This window comes from Neltuma alba, unplaced genomic scaffold (genome assembly GCF_004799145.2).
Source record: "Neltuma alba isolate B1F8T4 unplaced genomic scaffold, ASM479914v2 tig00010569_pilon, whole genome shotgun sequence".
NCBI classification, from domain to species: Eukaryota; Viridiplantae; Streptophyta; class Magnoliopsida; order Fabales; family Fabaceae; genus Neltuma; species Neltuma alba.
This window is the reverse complement of record NW_021635435.1, coordinates 50,224-60,946: the sequence shown is the minus strand read 5'-3', so window position 1 is coordinate 60,946 and position 10,723 is coordinate 50,224. Positions and strand designations below refer to the sequence as shown.

Below are 10,723 nucleotides of genomic sequence, written 5' to 3'. Positions count from 1 at the left end.
CAGTCTCGAGAACTTACTAGGTCTAAAGTATCCTCCTCCAAGTTTGAAGAGCACTTACAGAAGTAAAAAAGAGGTATATGTTTGTTTTTTTTTGGTTATAAAAAAGTTTAGGCAAGTTAAGTCCCAATAATTTATCAGGTCCAAAGTATCCCTTTAGGCTCAAAGAACACTTATAAAAGTATTTACAAATCACTCACTAATAATATTCTCATATCGACAGTAGGATTTAAACTTACGACCTTGTAAGTTATAAACTGACTCTTTACCAATTAGACCAACTCTCGTTGGCTAAATAAGTCATATTATGTGTAACAAGAATTAGGAAAATAAGCTAAGCCCATTGGACCGTCCTGCTTAAATTTAAAGGCCTGGGTTAAAAGAAAACTGAAATAGTAAAATCAGATTACAATTTGTGCCCAAAAACAAATCGGACTACAAACTTGGCCTGTTTAACTCTTTAAAAAGAGGTTAGCCCACTTTTAAGCCTTTTTTAATCAAGTTTAAAAATTTAACAATGTGCAAGTGGATGAACGTTGATGATATAGACCCTTAATAAATCCTAGGATTCTTTATCAATAAGGTTTAACACAATGAGAAATCTTGGAACCAAAGGAAAACCAAAAAAAAAAAAAAAAAAACACACACACACACACACAATGAGAAATACGACAACTCCATATTTAGAGTCTAAAAATTTTTTAGGAGAATTACAATTAGATCTCAAGAAAGAGATTTAATTACCTTAAAATTTAGGGATAATTGAGAAGCATACAATAACAAGTTCTAGAATAAAGAATAACAACGGATTCATGCTTATCACTTGTCAATGAGATTTTTTGATAATTAAATTCCATTCTTAAGACCTCATGATAATCCTCCCAAAGTTTTAAAATAACAATTTGAAAAAATGCTAAAATAATAAGATCTAAAAAAATGCTTAGAAAGATAATGATAAATATACTTATTCAAATAATCCTAATAAAATAATCATAAATGTTTAAAATAATCTTACTTATATTTTATCTCGTACTCCTGAGGGGCGTTGGTACAAACAATGGCTCTTCCATGGATATGCCAATGCCATTACAGAACCCTCAAGAAAGCTTTATGAGCAAATAATTCAGGGTCACAAGGAAACATGACCCTCTCCTTTGCTCCTCACGCAGTCTCGTGTTTATTCCCTCCCCTGCAACCACAGTCACATAAGAGAGAGACATGGTGGCGTCAAAACATAAGATGGACCCCACTTAACTTGATGTCCTTTTATTCAGCCTGTCAACTTTAAGCGATTTCTTCATTTGTGCCGTAATCCATGTTCAGTTGGCTTCCTTTTCGTGACAAGAGTTCATTGGTTTGATTTACGATTACTATGCGACATATTTTCTTCTAAGAGATAAATGTGGATGACAGGATAAGACTACCAAAATCTTGTTTTTTTTTTTCGTTACATTAAAATTTAGGTAAATTGGGTCTTAAGACTCATTAGGATTAAAACACACCTCCAGATTCAGAAAATGCTTACAGAGAACAATAATTTTTGAATAACAAGGCAAGCTAAAGCTTGAAAAAGAGATCTAAGTCATCAGACTTCAGCCTGTACCTTCAGGCTCCCTAGGACTATTAAGGTCACTATGCATCTGGTTAATACAAAAAGCGCCCCTTGGCGTATGAACTAAATTCAACTACATAGAACATAATGCCAACAGAGCCTCAACACAACAATAATAATAGAAACTTTTCCTTCTACGAACCAAGTTTTGCAAGACTTTTGTTTGCCCTACTGCAACGAGTATAATGAACTTTTAAAAAGTGCTTCTAAATTTACTTTTCAATTCTCATTTCAATGAACTAATAATTAGATCAGCATAGAGGATTAAGTCAGAAAGTAAAATCATGCGAGGTTCGGTCCATGTCTTCCCTTTTTATCCCTTACTAGTACTATCAATATCGATATTCAAATATAAGATATAAAATCCGTATCAAGTAGTATTATTTACAAGCCATAGATGGCATGATTCATTCCTTAAATTCCATGCAATACCAGGAAAAACATGTTTTCTTAGAAAGAAAAGAAAATAAGAATAAGACCAAAGAAAGCATCAATCTTGAGGGATTATTAGAATATACGTATATCTTTAGAACAATGTGACTGAATGAAGTAAAGCCTGTACTTGCAAGCTCTCTCAACATTATACAAAAAGGTGAACAACTATACTGCAGAATGAGAACCCTCTTACTTGTCCATCAAGATCCTATCAGGGGAAGCATTTCATCCTCTGCAATGAGACACAGGTCAACTAGAGCAGAACAAAGATTATAATATTATCAAGTGTGTCCTGAACTAGTTCCATTCATTTACCTGTCTCTCAATTTCGACAGCTAAAGCAGCCAGCCTGCGTTTCAAAATCGATCTGTCTCGTTCGCAATCTTCACTCTCAGTGTCTAATAGTAAATAAATGAGCAAGGTTCAGAAAGAGTCTGAAGGAACCCAATGCTGGGAAAGCTATACAGACAAATAAATATGATCTGACCAAGTGACTAAAGATAATGATACCAAAATAAAACTTCAACTTCATGCCCTTCTAAAATCTCCATGTTCTCATACTTTCATCCCAATATCCACATGACAATGGCTGAAGGGACTCCAGCTCTGTGACTCTTTTAATTCAGCTTCTTACTTTTAATTGAATTTGATGTATGGGTTGTATAAGTTCATGTTCAATCAATGAAATTCTCACATTAAGGCACTGTTTGGGTGACACCCCAAACCATGGTTTGGGTGATAAGTCACCCAAACACCCACCCAATTTGCACAAACCATGGTTTTGGGCCAAAACCATAGTTTTGGAAAAAGCAAAAATTTTTTGTTTTTGGAAAAAAAAGGAGAGTGTGAGAGCCTATAGGATATGTATCTTGTTATGTTTTTTATAAACATATTTTTTTATAAACTTATTTAATCTTATATTTTATAAATATATATACATATTAATTATTTATTAATTATATTATCTTATGTATTATTAATTATGTTAATAAAAATATATTATTAACAATTTTATTCCTTCAAATTAAAATATATCATAAAATCTATTTTTTTCTGTAATTATCATATTAACTTTTGTCTTTTTTTTAGTAATTTGTATATATAAAAAGTGCTTCTGATAACAACTATCCAAACACTCTTACTTCTCAAAATCACTTTTTCATAAAATCTATTTTTTCCAGAATCTATTCTTTCCAGAATCACTTTTTCAAACCACGGTTTGGTTTCATCCAAACACACCCTAAATATTTCAATTAAATTACTTTCGAGCCAACAGAAGTTACTCACGCCTCCTTTCTATTTTCAGCTTTGCATAAAAATTCAGTAATCCAGTAGTTCTATATATTCCTTCAAGACTTCAACATTTTATTACTTCAAATTTATGTAAATCACTGTGATGACAATAGCTGCCGTTTTGTTTGCCACATCAGTATTGTTTGTGCAAGACCCCAAGACTATCTGCTGTTTCCCCCGTCTCTCCATCATTCTCAAGCAATTAATTTTCAATACTTCACATGTTTGCCATGTAGCAAAGGAGTTTCAAGAAGAGAGAAAAATTCTTAATCTGTTGGGAACACATTATTTAGGTTTATAAAAAACTGATGCTTCGCTTCCCTCACACGCAGGAAGTTAGCCTCCATCACGTTAGCCAAGGAAAGAAGTTTGATGCCGTAGAACTAATAATGTGTTGGCCAAGCATCATGAAATATTTAGACTATACTGCGCTTTTCGATCTAAAAACATCCCTAACCTTCACGTGTCACTAATTTTTTGACATAATAACTTTGACATTTCAAATTTATAAATTTGACATTATGAATAAAACATACTACATTAATTTTATAGTATAAATAATAATCCTAGTCATTCCAAATCATTGTATTTTTAAATTTTCAAAAAATAATTATTATTTGGTATAAATATTTAAATGTCATTTCTCTTGAAAAAATGTTAGCCTTCTACTGTATTATGTATTATAATAGTGTCTTACTAGTAGTTTTAAGGATTCAAGTTGGGTATTTAAGTAAGGGGTATTAGTGTCGTACTAAACCCCAAATACAAGAAAAAGTTCCTAATTAATTTCTTCTTACCTACCAAACACATCTTTGGCTTCAAAATAGCCTTTATATGAATGATCTCTCCTCCTCCTCTCTTTTCATTTCCCTAAAAAATAATTCAATACTAACAAACATGACCCATGATCTAATTGCTCTTTATTAGTGAAGTAAATTTTCTTTTGGAAAGACGGGTATGTTTATCCCGCTTTCCATGCAATTATGTGACATTTGGGGTCACTATAAGGCCATAAAAGTTTATAGCCAAAACAAGAGGGCCATAACAGTCACTATGTTAAATCCAAATCATTAGTGAACCAGTTTCATATATAATCAGTAGTGACCTAACATCTCTACAATCTAGCTCAACTATCAGATAAGCATACCATGCCGATATAGTGTGTGTTATGGAAAGTAAAGAAATAAGAGAGAGAAAGAGAAAGTAGAAGAGAAAAGAGTAAGAGAAACAGAGGAGAATTAGAGAAGAACAGAAGACAAAGAAAAACTGAACAGCATTTTATCATATTGCAAAATTGAGTTACAAATGACAGTAGGTACTTATTTATAAGCAAAAGCCCTAATAGATATAGATCTAAATAGGTATCCTAATATTATCTATATATTCTCTAGATATCCTAATCCATCCAAATCTTCCTAACATAATTAAATCCTATATAAATCCTACTAATATCATTTAAATCCTATTTATCCTATTTATATCATTTAAATATTTTCTCATTTATCACTATGATTACATAACAGTGTGATACAAAAGAAAACTAAATTTTGTCAGTTTAGAAGGACTAGGCACATGATGTCACAACGTATGAGCATCTACCAATGCAACTGGTCTCTTGTTTACAGCCAATGAGCAAAATTAGTTACGCATGATGTTTAAATTGCTATGTTTTTGTGCCCCAAAAAACAGAGATGATTCATTTGATATCAAAGGCAGTCGAGCGAACAAAGGAAGAAAAAAAGCTTTAAAAGTTGAGTTAAAGCCAAAACAAAGAGAGCTAAGCTAAGTTTAGCAGGTTCTTACCGTAATAATAGGATGACAGAATAGCAATGCGCTCTGTTGGCTGGGAAAACAGGGGAAAAATAATTGTCTTAGTACTAAGGCAAAAGTATTAGACAGTTTGTTCAGCATTTATAAAGCTAGCTCCAAAGAGATATATCAAGAGAAAAATGACAAAATTGGCTAGTCAAAAGATGGTAGGATATACCTAAGGTTCACCTGACAGCACATAACTTAGATGTTGAAGAATGAGTTCATTTGAGTACACTTATATTTTTCAGTTAAGGAAAGCAAATAAGAATTTCACATTTCATTAATATCAATTCTTTTTGGTAAAAAATTATTAAATCAGAAGATTCAAACGTATGGGAACATCCATCCAAAATTTGATAGACCCAATAAAATATAACCACAACGAAGAACTTTTGATAAACAAATTATACGTGCATGATCAGTTATTGAACATCAAATCCAGGAAAATAAAATGCCACAGAAGGATAAGATCTTCAAGTATACCATAACAAATATCCCCTCTTTACGAGTAGGCAGTTCCTCGAGCTTTCTCAATGTATCATCACCTTTAGTGACTCTTCCAAATATTGCATACTGGAAAGGGCATACATAAGAATATCAATCGGAATCATTATAATTCCACTGAGTTAATGTTATGCAATAATGTTAGGCAAGTAAAGCTCAGCCACCTGGCCGTCAAGATGAGGAGCATCTCCTAGAAGCATTGAAAATGAGGATCCACCACTGTCTGGATCACTATACCTGTATGAGAACCAACCCAAAAAAAAACAAATCAAATATTCTGCAGTCACTCAAACCAAATACAATGATGGTTTAAAATGTCAGAGCCAGAGCAATGTGATAATGAAAACTAAGTTACGCAGGCTGTATCCCAAAATATTTGTGTGAAGACTCCAAAAATACATACTTGCTGGCTGATAAACACCGCCCGCATGGTTATGCCAATTTCACAAAGAGACGTTTCAGACGTATTCAATAAACTAGTAACAGTCCTACCCCTGACATTTCAAACAAGTGGTTCCTATTATATTAGCCTCAATGCACCAAAAATGTAAGAATTCCAAAGAGAATGATATAAGATAAATCCAGCAGTATTATCTTTTATTAACATTTTTCCATTTCCAACTTATGATACACTAAACCTTCTCCTTCAAGAATATCAACTCAATATCTGACCATATACAAGTCAATACATGATAGACAGAGTTGCATATCCATCTGAATATTTCATCAACCCAAAATGAACTTGTTTTCAATGGATATCATATTTGGCCAACACTGTGGGAGTTCCTTTTTTTCTCCACATGAATAATATGACAGTATGACTCTCATGAACAACACGGAATTATCTCTACAAATGTTAAACCTAACCCGGATCGTTTTCAAGAGGTAACTATTTGATGCAACATGGATAGCAAGAGTACCATATCAAACTTAAGTAGCCAGTTGCAAAACAATTTGACTAACAAGGAACCAATGAGATTTTGTAATTCCCAGTGAAGTTCACCACTCCACGCTTTGAAAATCTCCTTAGAACTAACTTGTTGCAAATTTAAACACAAATATACTTTATCTTAAATGATTCATTATGCTAAATGTATTATAGAATAACAGTCCTTGTAGTAAAACTAAATGCAAAAGCAATTAATGACAGAAACATGAGTACGAGTGAAGTCAACATCTCCAACAGTTAAGACAAAGTTCTACAGATGCCTTGTCCAGGAGAGATCTCACCTTCCCATGGAAAGAATGCCTCTAACATGTTTGACTTCGCTAAATTCACCAACAACAGTCTTTTCAGCTTCTCTTTTTTGTTCTTCATTCATGGGAGCGGATCTTCCACCCCTAACATCCGCTACTTGGGCCACAAAGCCTTTATCTACCTGCACATTCAATCGAAGCCCTCTTCGGCTAAGAAACAAGAAATACCCACCGAGTGTAGGCTTGCATAGGTTCAGAGAACGATACCCGGAAAAAATGATTTGTATTATAGCATCCAAGTCGCACAAGTTTAAAAATGTGATCAACGGTTTTGGGTGCAACTGTGGGAAAGAAACCAAATTCTATATCGCCATAATTCGTCTGCGTTCAACAACCAAAGTGATTCAGGCCAACAGCCAAAAACCTATATGAATATTAGAAACGATTATCTAGCCCAGATTCTCAAGCAAGAAGGGATCTTTTGTTCCTTGAGCAAATTAACTCCAAATTTCAGACCTACCAGCATTAGCTACGAACAAAACTGATCTGAACGGTCTTGTTAAGCAAGATGGGTTATCCATAATTTGGGTTTCTCATCATCATTATCCATGGATAATAAGTACACATTCATAAAGAGGATTGTCCACGCAGATTCGGCATCTAAATAAGTAGTAGCAATTCATTCTGCAAAAGCTTTGAAGTTTAAAATTGTAACGCCAAATCACGTGACGGTTTGGCGAACTAAAAAGACTATAAATTTTAACCTGAAAGACAACACGGGTAGATCCGAGTTCGGGTTCCTGAGATAAGGCCTGAGATATTGCAGAAATACACACCAAATAAATGCAACCCTTGGTCCAGAAGTTCCACATTTTCGAGTTTGCTTCCCTGACCAGTCCCCACTCCCCAGAACATGGGGTCAACATAGAGGTTCTTAAACCATCCGTAAACATTTCGCATTCATCGTCGATCATTTGACACCAAAAATGATTTCTTTTTTCCTGGAAATGATAGAAAAATAATTTTGAAATTGCAAATTTAAAAGTGAAAATATCTCCGGCACCCCAAGGTACTTGGACTTGAATTTTAATAAATTGGGAATGGAATTAGGATTAAGATTGGGTTTGGGATTCATGCTTTAAAATTATGTTTAGTATGAAATAATATTTGAAGGAAATAATTATATGGGAAAATTTCAATTAAGGACCATAATAGACAATTTATTTCAAACAACTCCAAAACATTCTGAAATGTCACTGCAGAACTAAAGGAGCAAATTAAAATTAATTTAATAAAAGAAAAAACATTGTTATCCCTCAAAACTACGACCATAAAGCTCTTCTCCCCCTCTCTTAAAATTGTTAATAACTCAAACTCTTCTCTCTCTCACTCTCTGAAAAATCTACTGTTGATTTGAGAGAGATCAATCACTGTCATCGTTGTTTCGGTAAGGAGAGCATTCACCGTCACTACTATTCTAATATGGAGTGCCTTTATTGTCAGTGCTGTTCTAGTAACAAGAGCTTTTGCTATCACCATAGTCTCTCTCTCTCTCTCTCTATGTACGCTGCCTCTTTTTCTGCCTTTCTATTCAAAAATTTCTACATATAATGCTGTAAAAATCCTTCTTCATTTCTTCTATTGTAGATTTTATGGGTTTGGTTTGAGCTGTTGTGAAGTTCTGAACCAGCGAGAAATTTTTTTACTTCTCAGATTTGAGATAAGATTATACAGTATGTTGATTTTAGATTCATACCGTTGAGTGTTGAGAGTAAGTCTCTTTTAGTTCCTATCATGAACTATATTATGAATTTGCAAATTTTACTTCTCCAAAAAAAATGATGATTTGGTGCTATGAAAACTTGTATTTGTGTTGTGAATTTGCAAATTCCTGTTATAAATGTACACTGTGTTTAATTATTAAAAATTGATTGAAATTAATACTTGAATGATGTTTCGAAACATATTATATATGGCTAGCGGCAGTGGAATTAAATGTTTATAAGTTCATTGATTATTTTGAGCTTTTATTGTTGCACCTATGTGAATGTATGGATGGTTCTTATCCTTGTGCCATAGAAACAACACATTATACTAAAGTCTAAGTTGTTGTGGTGACTCATTACTTACAGAAAAAATATGAAGTCAAGCGTTGTTGCAAAACTACTTCAACAGATAGAGACAGGAAAAAAAAAGCAATGACATAGCAATTGTTATATTTTTATCCAAGATGTAATTTAAGCTACTTTAGAATGTGTTCAAATTTATGTATAGAGAATTTGTACGGTTTCAGTTTCAAGGAATATACATTATGAGTATGTTTTATGTCTATTAATTATAATCTTATGCTTATCCCCACTAATTTATAAGTATATGATATACTACTGACAAATGAAATTAGAGAATTTGCAATAAGAATACATTGCTTAACAACTTCATGTTTTGGAAATGTGGTTGTCATATTGACAACTGAAATTGGAAAATTTGTAAGAAAGATACATATATTAACAACAAAAACACATCCATTTGCAAGTGAACTAGTTGAATTGGAGAAGATGAACATGATAATTCACAAGTCCAACAGAGACTATTTACAAGTGGAATTAGGTAATTTGCAACATGAATATGCCCATTAACAATAGAAATACACCATTTGCAAGTGGATTTATTTAACTCATGAATACTGTAACACCTTACATTTGCATCATTATATTATGCCAAGTTAAGATGTTCAGAAGCGCATTTACAGGTTACTGGGTTGAAAAATCTAAGTTTGAAAATTTCTTCTCCCGCATTACTATTCATTGTAACCTTAAATTTGGCATAACTTTGAAAAATCACAACTAATTCTAGAAAAATTGAAACAAAGTCGTTCCAATTCTCACTCGAAGCTCTTAACATCATCTATTAAGGAAAAATGACCTCAAGTTTCAATTTAATCAGAAATGCATCCAATTTTAATTTCAAAAAGTACTGTTCATTTGGTCATTTTTCTATTTTCCAGGATTTTTGCCTAACTTCGGAAAGGCATAACTTCTTGTACAAAGCTCCAATTTTGACACTTTACCACTCATTTTAAAGGGAAAAATAAGATCTATTTGCATGCCAAAGTTCAAGGAAAAATTCAACCATTTGACCAGGGTCTTACTTGGTCAAAGTTTGGTCAAATTTAGACCATTTTTTCCCCCTTTTTCACTAATTCTAATACCATTTCGTTTTTCACCATAAGTAGACCATACTCGCATATAAAGCTACTCTACCATTAATATACATCTAAAAAGGTTATCATGTCATGTGTTCGTGCTCGGAATATGCTTACATGGCTTGGAAAAGAAAGGTTTAAATCCATATAATATAATACATAGATCATAATTTCCTCAAGCCATGATTACTTCTTTTCCCTTCTCCTTGGAGGTAGTGGCACCTAGGATATCATGTTATAGGAGGAATGAGATTTCATAGAAATCCTAGTAGCATTGAACATACAACCATCAAGTTAACATGCATAAGATGTCATGCTACATGTAGTAAAATAACATTGCTAGTCATTATGCCATGCCATAACCATTCCGTATCCATGTCATCATCATGGAGCATATAATCATTCCAGTCAAAACTCAATCATGCAAGAGCCAAGACATACATTGCAAGGAGTTCACATCATCAATGCATAAACATTCTCATGGCACATAAACACACATAGCAGAAACACCAAATGCAAGTTAACAAAACAATTGTAAGTTCATGCTACCTCGGTTCCACGTTCAATGTTTCCTCCTTGTTTTCCTTGCTTGAGGTCCTCCTAGGTTTCCATAAAATTGCCTATCAACCATACAGTAAGGGTATGGTAAATTCCATATCCAGTATACAATT

General features: G+C 33.2%; 1 protein-coding gene across 1 annotated transcript; it reads right to left on the bottom strand.

Moving 5' to 3' along the window:
- Positions 1–1,936: 1,936 nt before the first annotated feature.
- Positions 1,937–7,793, bottom strand: LOC114757142 (peptidyl-prolyl cis-trans isomerase CYP23). The gene is made up of 8 exons (XM_028946134.1): positions 7,615–7,793; positions 7,118–7,231; positions 6,884–7,032; positions 5,818–5,890; positions 5,633–5,722; positions 5,141–5,180; positions 2,360–2,442; positions 1,937–2,276 (listed from the first exon to the last, which is right to left on the bottom strand). Exons 1-8 carry the CDS (start codon positions 7,774–7,776, stop codon positions 2,256–2,258), a joined length of 732 nt encoding a protein of 243 aa, XP_028801967.1. The 5' UTR covers positions 7,777–7,793; the 3' UTR covers positions 1,937–2,255.
- Positions 7,794–10,723: the final 2,930 nt, after the last annotated feature.